This window comes from Neofelis nebulosa, chromosome 1 (assembly GCF_028018385.1).
Source record: "Neofelis nebulosa isolate mNeoNeb1 chromosome 1, mNeoNeb1.pri, whole genome shotgun sequence".
NCBI lineage: Eukaryota > Metazoa > Chordata > Mammalia > Carnivora > Felidae > Neofelis > Neofelis nebulosa.
In genome coordinates, this window is record NC_080782.1 from 191245109 (window position 1) to 191260750 (window position 15642).

The window sequence follows — 15642 nt, forward strand, 5'->3', positions numbered from 1 at the left end:
GCTCAGTCAGTTAAGCGGCCGACTTCGGCTCAGGTCATGATCTCGCGGTCTGTGAGTTCGAGCCCCGCATCAGGCTCTGTGCTGACAGCGCAGAGCCTGGAGCCTGTTCTGTGTCTCCCTCTCTCTGACCCTCCCCTGTTCATGCTCTGTCTCTCCCTGTCTCAAAAATAAATAAAACTTGAAGAAAAAAAAAAAAAAAAGAAAATATTGACCCAATTTTGAGAGTCCCAGAAGTTGTGAGTCAGGGCATTCGGGAAAGCCTTTAGAAGAAAGAAAGCAAGTGGTTTAATTATATTAGATTTGTTATCACTAAAAAGCTATTTTTAAAGAGCAACCAAAAATCAATCTCATAGCTCATAATTCATGAGAATTAACCTTAGCATTAGTTTTGCAAATAATTGCATGTGGTATAGTGTTACCATGCTTAGAGTATTCAGTTATGTGAAAAAGGGAAAAAAAAAAAAACACATATTTGCCATTAGTATAGTCCCTTAATGACTCTAAGCTAACTAACATAGCTCTGTTTATTTCCCTGGATAGGAGAATTGGAGAGTGCTTGGGGAATATGGATTAAAAATGCTTGGTTGTGTTCACAGATTCACAAGTCATTCCCAGTGGTGATTTTAAGTTTCTGAAGGCCATGTTCTAGTATTCAGTTTTCTGATATCACTCTAAAAAATACAGATGGCTCATGACATAATTTTTACAAAGCAGTTGTCTTAGCTCATGCTTAATTATTTTCAACTCTTTTTTTTAAAGGCAAATAAAAAATTGAAATTGGAAAATGGTGGCCTGGTGAGGGAGAATTTACGACTGAAGGCTGAAGTTGATAACAGATCACCCCAGAAGTAAGTATTTTGCTTATAGAGCAGTGTTTCAGATTGTGTCAGTATTTTAGGTGCTATGATTATATGTGCTTTTCATTTGACTCTTTTCAACGAAACCTGTAGGTTTGAATAGAATGTCTTGCCTCTAAAAGTCAAGTGTATGCTTATGTTATTGGTGAAATCTTTGTATCAGTTAGGGCGAATTTTGGAGAAGGGATTTCATTCTTACCTGATCAGCAAGAAGATTGTTTTATGTGACCTAAGACTGGAGAACTTTCACTTGGTTTTACATACAACTTTAATAGTACTAACAGAGAATAGGGGGATTAACATAATGCCCTTTAGATGTTCTCTGAAGCAATCTTAATAGTAGTTAACATGTGTATAATGCTTCCGGTTTGCCAGGTACAACAACCTGCGGTATCCTATTAGTGTTCTCCATTTACAGATGAGGAAACAGAGGCTTAGAGAGATGAAATTAATTTATCTAAATCTGCACAGCTATAGCTAGTAAGTGGTGGAAATAGGATTTGAACCCAGGTAGTCCAGCCCTGGAGTACATCCTCTATTACATTACACTGAGGACCATTACACTATTACATTAACCATTATAGTGAAAAGCCTATCTGAAATAGAATTTAAGGCATCATTTGTTGAATTTTAGACTATTTTAATTATAAAGTTAAGTAAATTTATTCTTTCTTTATGATGGGATAGTATTCATTCTATTCCGAGTAAGAGAGTACAAATAGCGACCTGCTTAACAGTTTGTTTAAAATTATAAGATACAATTGAGAGTTGAGAATTAAAGATGGAGAAAGGATGGAAGGTAGCACTTGAAGTTTTTCTTCTTTAGGGGAAAAAAAAAAACACAGTAAGCAGGGAATATGGCCCTCCATCCCTCCCTGAGGAGTGGCATATCAGAACTCCACACTTTTCTGTTTTAACCACTAGACTTCATTTCTTCCCAGTGGAAAAGGCAAGGCAGACATAAGCCGGCAGTGGAAATTTATCCTACTAGAAGTTGCTGTCTGCTTATCATATGAAAAGGAGAAAACATTGCCTTTAGTCAAACCAAGTGTGGTATTAGAAAATGGTAGAAGTAAACGATGATTACTCAAAGCAGAGATAACTAACTGATAGAGAAAGAAGCATAGCTTTTACTTTTAAATAGTTCCTTCCCCTGTGCATTCCAACCTCATTTTTCTTTCACTTCAGATAATGTTCTGCTTTGACAAATTAGTGAAATAAGCTTAGGAAATGTTGCTGTTATGTGGTGGTTTGAAACTCTGCTCCTCTCATTTGTTGGCACCTCGCCTTGCCAGTCATAGTAATGCTTGTCCATTAGCTGTATTTCCCACAGCATGCTGAATGGAACTAAAGCTGTTTTGTTTGTAGCTTTTATTTCTTGAAAAGTTGCCCACCAGATTTCAGATTTAATGCCAGCCACCAGGATGTGTTTTTAAATATCCATGGCTCCAGCCTGATAAACCACGAAGAATCTCGCCTGACGAAACCTGGCCTCTGTCTGTGCTAACAAGCAACCACACTTCTAAATCCCATATAACTTCAGGATTTGCTCTAACTTCCACTCTTTCCCTTCAGGGGAAGGGAACAGTTTCACTTAAAAAACAATTTGAACTGACCCCTATTCTAGATCAATTTGCAGTGCATTGAGGTATTAAATGCATTGCACTTGATTTATAGCCTTGTTTACTCTGCATCACCAAACCCTAGTGGGATTCAGAGAGAAGCTGACCACAGCTGAAAATACCCAGATCTGGTTCACCTGAGGAGAGCTCCTATTTGTATTGAAAAAATATGAAATTTCAAGAGTTTAAAAGTAAGTGCAAACAAATAAAACCATCTGTTCCATTTTGTTCCCTTGACTAGAAGTGCTTTGACCAATTATTTTTCTTTGGTCTACTTGGTTAGGTGTCAAGGTATGGTTTTTAAACACATAGCTTTAGTTTCTGATGTATCCTTCAAGTTGCACAGACATATTCTACAAATCATGCAGAAGAGAGAGCTTTAAAATTTAGACCCTAGAGAGGAAAGAATTTAGGAAAGTGAATTTGTCAGCTTGGGTGGTCATATCAAAATACTATAGATGGGGTGGCTTAAACATTGAATATTTTCTCACAGTTTTGGAGGCTAGAAACCCCAGATCAAGGGGTTTTAATCAACCCCAGTTTTAATTTCTGGCAAGAGCTCTCTTCTTAACTTGCAGACAACCACTTTCTATGTCTTCACATATCTGAAAGAAAGAGAGTTTTGGTCTCTCTTCCTCTTCTTGTAAGGACACCAAGTCTAATAAGGTGTCCTTAGTCTGATACCTTAGCAGACTAAGGCCTCATCCTTATGATCTCATTTAACCTTAGTTTCCTCCTAAAGACTCTATCCCTATATATCACCACATTGAGGGTTAGGGCTTCAGTATATGAATTTATTTGACTGTGAGTAGAGAATACAGTTCAATCCATGGCAGAAAGTATTTCTTTTTAAGACACTCAAATCATGTTATTGCCCCCAAATTAGACTGACATCTGGTGTGAACAAGGGGGACTTAAACATTTACATTGGTCTCAAGTAGATAGTGCCATATAAAAGTGATGCATTTTATAATACTTTAAAGTGCTATATAGCCTTCTAAAATGAAAATCTGGATTATCGTTTATCTCCTGTGTTACTGTTTTTCTGTTCTGTCTGTTACCATCCAGGGTATCCACTCTTAAAGTGTACCTGGATATTTTTCTTTTCTCTTCTTTAATCTCCAAGCCTTTTTGAGCAGTATGGTAGATATTCTACTAAGCGTGATCTTCCAGGTTTCAATAATACCCATGCTGTTACTTGTCAAAAATTCATTGCCCTAATATCTAAACTGATGGTCCAGAAAAATGTGATCTTTTTCTTTGACTTTATATAGCCACTTCCTAAATTTTTCTTATCTTCCAAAATTGTTTGGAGAATTCACCTGGGGAAAAGCTTTTATTTTCCCTTTCAGCTTTCTTTAACATGGGCTTCTAAGAGAATCAGATTTGATGTTCAGAACTCCAGAGGTGGTGATGTGTCCCTTTAGTTTACAAGGCTGATAATCTGAAGAAAACTTGCTCTCCCAGCCAACCCACAAGCACTGAGTGTTTATGTACTTAACACTGTACAAGGTGCTTTAACTACACAAAATAAATACTTTTCCTGACCCCTAAATTAGGTTAGGCTCCCTTGTCGTAATTTCTCTTAAGACTTCGTACTTTCCCTTTGTAGCACATATCATAATTGCTAATAATTAATATTTTGTATAACTATTTGTTTCATGGCTTTCTTTTGTTTGAGGCAGGACTGTAGATGTGTTCGCTATTGTAGCCACTACATTTTATAGAGTTCTTACTCATATTCTGCTCCTAATACATATTTGTTGAGTCAGTAGATGAAAAACATAACTCTTAAGACTATGAGGAAACGATGAATCCAGAATGTGGTACATTCAGGAGGAAAAACGGTTAGGTTTCTTCATTAAATCATTGGCAATGTGGGGGTGATGCTTGGGGGACTCAGTTGGTTAAGCGTCCTACTTCGGCTTAGGTCATGGTGTCATAGTTTATGAGTTCTAGCCCTGTGTCGGTCTCTCTGCTCTCAGCATGGAGTCTGCTTCAGATCTTCTGTCCCCTGTCTCAGTGCCCCTCCCCCACTCACACGTTCTCTCTTTCTCTCTCAAAAACAAATAAACTTAAAAAAAAATCATTGGCAAAATAAGAAGGGGGGGGTCTGCCTCATATAATAATTAGATGCAGTATATGGATCTTGTTTGGATATTGATTAATAACAAGACATTTTTGAGGCAGTTGGGTAAATTTGAGTACGAACTAGATATTCAGTAATACCAAGGGGTTGCTGTTAATTTTGTTTAGGTATTGTGGTTACTTAAGAAAATGTCTGTATTTTCTTTTAGAAAAGCATACTAGGAGTGCCTTGGTGGCTCAGTCGGTTAAGCAGCCTACACTTGATCTCAGCTCAGGTCTTGAACTTAGGGGTCGTGACTTCAACCCCCGTGTTGGGCTCCATGCTGGGCATGGAGCTTTCTTAAATTAAAAAAAAAAAAGGAAGAAAAGCACACTAAAATACAGACTATAGAATATTTTAATAGCAGAAAAAAGGGATGTACAAATAAGGGGAGTGAGGTAAAATCTTGATAACTGTTGAATGTAAGTGATGAATATGTGGGGATTGGTTATATTATTCTGTCTACTTCTGTGAATGCCTGAACATTGTTACAATAAAAAAAATAAGTAAATGAAACCAATGAAACCTGGTCCCTGCCTCTAGGAAGCTCATAATCTAATAAAGGCAAGAAACAAAAATATGTGAAATGAATAAAGACTGAACATACTAAACCAAACAGCAAAGACAGCAATATGAGTTCAAAAAATATGAGACAGCAGTGGGTGAGTCTTTATCAGAGAGACAGGACTTGAGCCAACTTTGAAGGATGGAGAGTTCCGTGAGGAGGAAGGCATTCTGAGCTAGAGGAAACAGCTTGAGCTGTTAGGAATATTAAGTAGTCCCTTTAGCTCCAGTCCCTTGTCTCCAGTAGTGGCTGCAATTACGCTCAAGAAGCATGGTGGCTTCGTTCTCAAACTTACCAGAGCAGAAGGTGTAGAGGTATGTAATTTGCACATCTTGTCATTGCGACTGTCATCACCCCCGCTTAAATAGCTGGTTAGCATGACTCCACTATATCCATCACTCTCTGCTTTAAACAGAAAGGCCTGTTCTTAGTCTCCTAATTAGTGGGGAACACCAAGAGTGTCACACCTCTACGTGGTAAGAAATAACAAGAATGAGAAGAAGCTGAAGGGAAAACCTTAGTGTTACATTTCTCATGTTCCTAAATTCCTTGGCTTCAGTTACTGTCCCTAAACCGTGCCCAGAAATGGAGAGTTGTCCTTGATAGAGTTAGGAGTTCCTTAGTGTTTTTTGTTTTTTTTTTTCGCTTGAAGAGATATGAAAAATTGACTTGTAGAGCATTTGAAAGTTTCATGCCCGCTCTCTGAGATCTCTCTGTTCAGTTGTGCCTTTTTTTTCCCCCCCTCTAGGCACACTAGGCAGAGGTTGTGCCCACTAGTATGAGGCTTTAGTGGAGCACCAGTTCTTGCCCTCAGCTCCTAACTTACTTTAAAACTCCATAGGTCATTAATATAAAACTTGGTTATAATTGGATTAATGGCTCTCCTTTCTATAAATATGTATTCAGGAATGTTATGTGTTCTTGTCATTGTGTCTTTAGTGAGATCTATGGATTTGATAAAGTTTCCCTGCATGCAGCTCTTTTACTGCATAGCAACCCCAAGGCTTGTCATTATGGACCAATCTTCCCCCATGCCCCTGCTCCTCCTGAGGGAAGATAAAGGCTCCAGACACTCTCCGGATAGTGAGCAGTATTTCCTGTTATTAGTATAAGAAAAAAAATGCTCTGAAGAGGAAAGAATAGATTTCACAGATGATGACCTGGGCTTTCTTCCCATTTTGCTGTATTTGTGTTTCTTGAGTCATCTCATTTACACCCATGGCTTTAATAATCATCTACCTGTATGTCAGAGATTATAAAATAAAATCTAATCTTTGTTTGGCCTCAACTTTTTTCCTTAGCTGTACATTCGTATTCCCATCTGTCTATTTTGTACCTTCACCCAAGATCCTATACCTTAAATTCACCAGAAAGCATAGTGTTTAAATAAATGCTTAGTTCTGGAGACAGATTACGTGGCTTCAGATTTCCCTGTCTCCACTCTGCCCCTCCTTTCCCTACCCAATTCATTTTCACCATACTTGAAATTGTCTTTTTATAAAATATAAATCAAATTATATAAGTCTCCTACCTAAAACTGTCCAGTTTTTTCCTGAAATACAATCCGTTTCTTCACAAACTAGTCAATGTTTGCCTGTTCCGCTTCTCATTCTCATTCCCATTCCCCCAGCTCATCCTGCTCCAGCCATTTTGGCCTTTTTGTGTTTCTGAAACATGCTGGATTTTTTCTCTCTGCTTAGAATGTTCTGTTTTCAGATCTTTATATGGCTGACTCATTCTGTCATCAGATTCAGAGAGGCCTTTCCTGATCATTCATTCTAAAGAAGCATTCTGCTTTTGTACCTTCTACTTCCTTACCCTGTCTTATTGGGATACCATAGTAATACAGTCATGCCATGGTGAAGCAGGATAGCATGTGATTATGAGCACAGGCTCCAGAACCAGACTCCCTAGGATTGAACTCTGGTTTTGTCTACTTACTAGCTTTGTGATTTGGGGGAAGATAGTTAACCTTTTTGTAGTTCCATTTTTTGTCTTCTGTGAAATGAGGCCAATAGTAGTACTGATCTTATAGGTTGTAGTAAGGGTTAAATGAATTAAAACTTGAAATGCCCTTGTAACAGAGCCCACAGCTAATGCTGAATCTTTGTCTTCCTAGCCCTTATCAGTCTGAATTTATCTTGTTTGTTTACTTGCTTGGTCTGTTGGTTGTCTGTCTCCTCCATTCTGAACTCTAAGCTCTGCTGCCTATTTCCTTCACTTGCAAACACCAGCACCTACAAGGTGCCTGATAAATATTTGTTGAATAATTAAATGAATAGGTAAATAACGTTCAATAAATTACTTAATCCCTTGGAGCCATCATTTTCTTTATGTAAAATGTGGGTGATGTGTTCTTGGGAGGATTAACAGAAATAATTTTATGGCCTTGAAACAATATGTAGCACCAAGAACTAATAGAGGTATGTGTCTAGATAATTGTATCCATTATCCATTCACTCAAAAGATGGTTTATCCTCTTACTTTCTTCCTATCCTCCTTAACGGCTTTACTACTTATCTGGTAGCCTAAGATAAAAACTTCAGCCCTCTATGTTTCTCTACCCTGTCTCCTCATCCTACGCCTAATTGTTCAGTATATTCTTTCTAGCCTACCTCTTAAATGTCTATGTAATCCATCTCCTCATCCTGCTAGTTTAGATCCACCTGATTTCTTGCTTAGCCTATTTTAAACAACATTCCAACTGATTGCTCTTCTTTCCACTCTCAACTCTCAATCATCTGCCTTTTTGTTGCTAGAATTCGAGAATATAAATTTGATCACCTCACTCCCTTGCGTAATAACCTTTGATGATTCCCCATTGTCCTCAAATTTTTAGTAAGTATGTGAGGCTCTTTATAATATGACTTGAGCTTTGGCCTTTTTCTGTCCTCTCCAGCCTTTGTCCATGCTGAATTACTCACCGGGCCCAGATTCACCATGGTGTGACATAGCCTTGCAGCTTTGCTCATGCCTTTTCCTTTACCTTCACTGGTCCTTCCCATTAGTCTCTCCTTTTTCATTCTGCCTGGTTAATTCCTCCCCAGTTGTCACTCTGTCTCTGAAGCCCTCCATGATTTCCTAACATATTCCCATTCTTCTTATATTATTAGGGATCACATGGCGTACTGAGCAGTTCCATGACTGGCATGCTGTTAATCTACCACCTAGCTTTTTTTTTTTTTTTAATGTTTATTTATTTTGGGGAGACAGATAGATAGAGTGGGAGAGGGACAGAGAAAGAGGGAGACACAGAATCTGAAGCAGACTCCAGGCTCTGAGCTGTAGGCACAGAGCCCGACGTAGGGGTAGAGCCCACGAAGTGCGGGATCATGACCTGGGCCAAAGTCAGACACTCAACCGACTGAGTCACCCAGGCGCCCCTCTACTGCTTAGCTTCTTAAAGCTAAAACATATTTTTTAAAATGCACGCATATATGTATCTGTGTAAAATACATGTATGTGAAGGTGTGTGTGTGTGTGTGTGTGTGTGTGTGTGTGTCCTTCTGTGGAGCCTGGCAGATGGAAGGAGTCCTTATACTGTAATATTCCATCTGCATCTTGGAGGGAACTAACCAGGGAATTAAGATTTTGAGCTTTCTTGAAGCTTAAAGTACAAAGAGTTTATAAGGATAGGAAATCCAAGATTCTTGGCATTTTCTCCAAATGAGGAGAGCAGAAGGATTTCCTGAAGTTCTCCAAAGTTGTACTAGAGATTGGGAGTAAGAAAGGGGAAAGGAGGAGGCCATGTTGCTGGGCTCCTGGACAAGATTTGTTTGAGTCTCTGAACTTGAACTGAGCATATCCAACCTGTCTCCATGCTGACTCTGAGCTGAAGCTCCTTTTTGGTTCACAGTTCTGCTCTTCCTAAACTGTCTCCAGACATGCCAGTACCACTCAGATTTCTCCTGCCTTTCGGCTTCCTCAGCAACACCTCTGGTCTTATTGGCCTTGGCTATTGTCCCTTCTTGACCTATTCTGGCCTTTTTTGCTTCTCATGATTCTGCTCTGACAAACACCATGATTCCTGGTATTTGACCCTAGCCTGATCTGATGACTGATTCTGCTATGCCCTTTGGTTTTCCCGGAAGGGGAGCTTGTAGACTGTCATGGGAGCCTGATGATACCCTGGGGCCAGACTGTGACAGCCAGGTGTGCTCAGGCCCCTCAGCTGCCTGAGGGGCCCTTCTTTGGGTACTCAGCTAATTGGGGATGGACAGTTACTGCAGTTTTCTGTCAACTTGTCTTTATTGTATTGATAAGATATTTTAGGAGCCTGCAATGCATGCTAATGACTAAGCAGTAAGGTTGTCAGGAAGATTGTGAAATGCTTGAGAACAAGGAGAACGTCTTCGGCTCCTTTTGTTTTCCTTTCTCATGGCCCTTCAGCATACTTTAGTCCTCAGTAACTGTCCTCAGAATGAATAATAATTACAAGGCGGCTGGATCACAGTTTTTTGTGTTGTTTTATTTTGTTTTAGATTGTTCCTCCTGGTGAGAGAATGATTTAACTATTTAACTGTAGTGAAAAATGTATAGATAGTTACTAGTCCAGAGATTTTTGATTATGCTTTTTTCATGTAACAAGTTGTTCTCTTACACTATTGAAATTTTGCTGTTGTTAAGGTTATTACATTTTAAGAAAAGATATAAGTCCTTTACTCCTTTTAGAACTGTAACAAGCTAGGAAATAGCATGTCATAGGTTGTTTCCTTCCACAAAAGATTGGGATCCCCATTGATGTCCCGTAAACTTCAAGGCTGATCTTTTCCTTTGGGGCAGAAAATTGGGGCATTTCTGTGCGGAATTGAAATGAAATATATTTGCTAAATAAAATGGAATTTACTCCACAGTAAAAAGAGTAGTTTTATCCAACACAGGCAGTTAAATATATATGGGTCAGCCCTTTCTAAAGACTACAAAAGGGACTCTGTTCCTCTTCAATTTACGTATGCAGCTCAACACTAGGATTGTTTGTGTTAAGAATTTCTAGGTATCTCAGCAAGAATTTTCAGCATCACGATTTTTAACTACAAATGCATGGTTAGTTTAATAAACATGCACACACGAAACGTCCTTTAAAATTGTGTTAATAATATGAGCTGTTATTTCAAAACTCTGCTCTCTGTTTGAAAGCTTACAAAGCAGACTGTGCCTTAATCTTTAAACAGTACTTTTGGGAGGTAAAGGGAAGAAGGATGGCTGCACAGGCCTTATTTCTTTATCTGGTTCCACTTTCCATGTCACCTCTTTAAGGGGGAAATTGTGACTTCTTTATTCTTGCAAATGTTGAAGCACTTTCTATTCTGTGCTAAAACTAAGATGCAGCATAATATAGTTTGTACTTTTTTTTTTTTTTTTAATGCCTCGATATTAGACCCTGAGACCAGTACCTATGTGATGTTTGGGCCCTAAAATTTTGCATTTAAAATTTTGCTCATTTCACATAAGTAGCATTGTTTCCTTACAGTTGAAGATGCCTGCTGATTATGCATGAGGTAGAAAGATGATCATGTATACTTTCTGTAGTTAGCACACTTAAAGATGGAGCTTTTAAATTTGTGGTTCTGGTTCAGACTTAGTCTTCATATCTCAGGTTAAAATAGCCACCCTCTTTTGGGAACCTGAGTAGCTCAGTCGGTTAAGTGTCTGACTCTTGGTTTCGCCTCAGATCATGATCTCAAGGTTCGTGAAATTGAGCCCTGCATTGGGCTCTGCGCTGTCAGCGCAGAGCCTGTTTGGGGTTCTTTGTCTCTGTCTCTCTTTTTGTCTCTCAAAATAAATAAATAAACTTAAAAAAAAAAATAGCCACTGTCTTTGGGTTGGCATTTGCCAGGGTGATGTCTGTGCTATAGTTTCCTGAAAGGCCACTTTAACGAATGATCTTTGGAAGTTACAAAATATTCTTGAGCATGTATCTAGAACATAGTCGGTGTTTGATAAATATTTATAAATTTTGTGCATACATATCTGCATGACTTCCTGTATCTTTCCGTATTTCCTCACCATGTTTTATTAGAAAATGCATGTATTAATAAATATTACAGCAATGTTCTTAACTGTACGTACAAACTGTGTGCTCAGCAAACCTAGCTTCTGTTTTACATTACTTTATAACATAAACAGGTGCTTATATTACTTAAGAAGGAATCTCATGTTCAAGCACTTCATGTGATTTCAGACATGGTATTTGGATTCAGACTTGAATTCAAATCCTATCCTTGAACAAGAGACAGTCTTTTTAAGCTTGTCATTTCTTATCTTTAAAATCAAAATAACATCATTTTTCACAAGGTTGACATAACAATTCAATTAAAAAGATTGGGGCTTCTGGGTGGCTCAGTTGGTTAAGTGCCAGACTCTTGATTTTGACTCAGGTCATGATCTCACAGTTCATGAGATCGAGCCCCACATCAGGCTCTGCACCGAGAGCAGAGAACCTGCTTGGGAGTCTCTCTCTCTCTCTCTCTCTCTCTCTCTCTCTCTCTCTCTCTCTCTCTTCTCTCTGCCCCTCTACTTCATGTTCTCTCTACCTCTCTTTTTTTCTCAAAATAAATAAATAAACATTAAAAAAAAAAGATCTTCTATAACAAGCATATAGCAATGTGCTTGATGCAAGTAAACATTTAGTAAATAGTGGCTGCTGCTGTTATTTTTGTCACCATCATTGTCAGTAGTCATCAGGCTACTGTTAAATAATTACTATAATTACATTTACTCTTGGTAAATTCCATCATAAAAGTTCACTTCATTTATTTATTTATTTGATGATGGGCTGTTTCTTTCTTTCTTTATTTGATGATGGTCCAGAAAACAGAAATGTTGTCTTGAGTCTTCTGGAGGGAAGAATGCTTCCTGTTCTCTCAGTCTGCCTCATATTTTTAATGTATTTTTGTGGGACCAACTTGTGTGTCTAGGATTGGCCATAGACCATACTTTTATGATGAATAAATTCTCTAAGAATATAGCATTTTCATAACGGAGTATTTAACTTTAAAAAGAAAACTCTTGAAGAAATACTGGCAAGTCACACAGCTCAGCAGCAGATAAAAATGCATAGGCCACTTCCCAGAGCTTCCCTAGTAGTTTATTGTATTTAAAAAAATTTTTTTTAATGTTTATTTATTTTTGAGAGACAGAGACAGAGTACGAGTGGGGGAGGGACAGAGAGAGAGGGAGACACACAATCCAAAGCAGGCTCCAGGCTCTGAGCTGTTAGCACAGAGCCCGGCACAGGGCTCGAACCACAAACCATAAAATCATGATCTGAGCTGAAGTCAGACACTTAGCCGACTGAGCCAGGCGCCCCTTCCCTAGTAGTTTAAAAAAATTTTTTTTAATGTTTATTTATTATTGAGAGAGAGACAGAGTGTGAGCACGGGAGGGGCAGAGAGAAAGGGAGACAGAATCCAGAGCAGCCTCCAGGCTCTGAGCTTGCTGTCAGCACAGAGCCTGACACGGGGCTTGAACTCACAAACTGCGAGATCATGACCTGAGCCGAAGTCGGACATTTAACCAACTGAGCCACCCAGGCGCCCCCCACCATCCCTAGTAGTTTAAAGACAGAATGCTCCCCACCGTCCTCCTGACACATACACAAGAGTTAGATAGATATGGGTGAACACAGAGATGACCCTTTGGAAGCAGATGAGACAAAGGCCCCTACCACCAAATACAGTTTTGAGCTTCTTACAGTCCTGGTCCTCTCTGCCCTCTTTCCTTGAAATATGCCCCTTTACCCACCCTGCACACATAAGCACAAGGCAGAACACAGTACTTGGGCCTCTCCCTGTTCTTCCCACTCCTGTCAAAACTCATGTTCCTGAAGAGCTCATGTTACAAGCTACTCACTTAAGTTATGTGTAATCAAAAACAGGAGTTTGCAAATTTAAGGAATCTCTCACTGGTGAATTTTGCTTTAGAAGAAAATACTTAGGAATGGGAAAGAAATAATGGGATGTTCTTCCCTTCCAACCCCTACCTCTCCTCTGTTTAAAGTAAGATATTTTTCTAATATCTAAAACTCAGAATGAGAAGATATGCAATTGGCAGTTGTATAGACAGGCAACTCTACAATAAAATCCCCCCTGTGAATGGGTTATTCTTTTTTAGGGTAAGTAAGTGGTAGTTATTTTAAAAAAATTTCGAGACTGGGGCGCCTGGGTGGCTCAGTCGGTTGAGTGTTCGACTTCAGCTCAGGTCATGATCTCACAGTTTGTGAGTTCGAGCCCCACATCGGGCTCTGTGTTGACAGCTCGGAGCCTGGAGCCTGCTTCAGATTCTGTGTCTCCTTCTGTCTCTGCCCCTCCCTCACTTGTGCTCTCTCTCTATCAAAAATAAATAAATCAAAAAAAAATTTCAAGACTCATAAGTTTACTTGGTTTTCTTACATATCAACTGTTCCTTTAGTATAGGTGATCCTCACTTTGCACAGTTGTGTACGACCATAAAAAGGCTATTCAGGTTAAAACCATGAAAAGCAATCTTAATCATCAATGAGTAAACCAAGTTGCTTTATAAACTTTGATAATTTTTGTCAAAACATTAAATCTCTTGTTATCAGTTATAAATGTATATGGAAATAAACAGTAAAACTAATTAGTGTGTTAATATTTACACAGTACAATTTAAAACATTAGAAACATTGCAAATTAAGGTATTTCTTTGTGAAAAAACCTGTGGAGAATAATCTGAATAGTGCTTGTCTTTGTATCATAACTTATGATATGAAGCCAGTATCTTTTCTGATGCCTTGACGAATTGCCATACTCCTAAGTTTGCATCACCTCCCAACATTTTATCCTTAATGCTTTCAATGTCATGAAATATCTCCATATTGCCTTAATGTGAAGTTTTTTTTACCAGCCTGTCACTTCCTCTAGACATCTTTATTCTTTACATCACAACTACTTCTCTTATTTATGTCAATAAGTTTGCCGCTCCCAAGTTCCTCTGGCATTGCTAGGGTCTCTCAAATAGTGACAGTTTCAACATTTCTGTGGTCAGATCTTCAGTAACTACATTTACAAATGGATCCAGTTTTACTTCTAGCATTGATCACTTTACATTTCTTTGGTCCACCGTTTTTGTTGGCCAGTTCTGTCTTTTGATTATTCATCCTTGTAAAATGTATGTGGCAGCACTACATGTTTTACTGTCTGTCTGTGAACTGAATAACAGATGCAGACTGACCAATCACTTTCAGACTTTGAAAGAAGTGACCTGATTGGTCACTGATGCACATCTGTTATTTATGTAGTGTTTTGTGAACTGAAAAGCGAGTAGTGAGATTTTTATTTTATGCAGTTTCATGCAGTTAGTCACAGCTAATATAATGTGGTAAGTGTGAACCACATTGTTAAGTGACTGGGGTTACTTAACTGAACTGTGGCAACTGAAATTTACGCATATAAGAACCATGTACAGCAAGGATATCTATGCTGGAAAACTGTCACGTAGGCCAGATTATACAAGCTGATCCAGATCCAAAGATTGCTTTCGCTTTCTTTTACGGTTACTACCTCAGCGAGCAAGTAAGGGAAAGATGTGAAATCAAAGATACATGGGAGGCAGGTAGATTCACCTCCCTGGTGTCACCCTGTGTCCTGAAGATGTTTCTGAAGTTTAGTGGTCTCAGCAACCCACTGGGCTTGATGCATTTATCCCTTTTGTGGGGATGCCATTGAGAACTAGAGACACAAAGTTAATTGCTCAAGTTTTCACAAATAGTTAATGGCAGCATAGCACTAGAGGTTAGGTCTTTTGGTACTTTGAGCACATCTTACTACTCCTGTGTGATGGGCTATGAGAAAATGCGGACTGAGGAACTTTTCATTGTTAAAGACGCTCTACTCTATAATACCTCAGAGGTCAAACCAAGAGGACTTTCATCTCTCTTACTGCTAATAGGGACAGGAACAATCTTGCACCTCTGTAGCTTTTTGGACAAGGAGCCCTAATCCAGAATGTATATATCAGTTAACATTGCAAGCTGAAAAATCCTTTAAGCTTCTCCTAGATTCTAGCAGAACATACTTCTGGTATATCAGTTGCAGCTCCCACACTGCTTTACGAGGTTTTCTCTGACATAATGAAGCCTTTGGCCATCACTGCTACTTTGAAAATCAAAGCCTTTTGGTCTCTAATGGAATGTTTATAAAAATACTCCATTTTGAAATTTGCTCAGGAAAAGGAAGTATGGTAAATGATGTTAGAATTCCCTCTGGCTTGCCTTGGCATTGATTCATTTAATGTTATGTACTCTGGAAATATCTGGAATTAGTGTGAATCAGAGTATTAAAACCCAAAGTTAAATAAGCCATTATCTTCATTGTCTTCTTTTATGGAATTATCGCATCAGATATGCAGTCCTAATTGTTATTTCTATATGACTTGATTAATTTCTCTTTGCCAAATTTAATATAGATAACTTTGTGAGCTAAAAATTCCTAATAACTATGTCAAAGTCTT

At 38.6% G+C, this 15642-nt stretch overlaps 1 protein-coding gene across 1 annotated transcript in view; it reads left to right on the forward strand.

The window, feature by feature from the left end:
- Positions 1-15642, forward strand: part of OBI1 (ORC ubiquitin ligase 1) — a 41472-nt gene that overhangs the window by 19727 nt on the left and 6103 nt on the right. The window contains exon 5 of the mRNA XM_058682294.1: positions 760-848. Within this exon, the coding sequence (XP_058538277.1) occupies positions 760-848 (89 nt within the window). The remainder of the gene's footprint in view (positions 1-759; positions 849-15642) is intronic.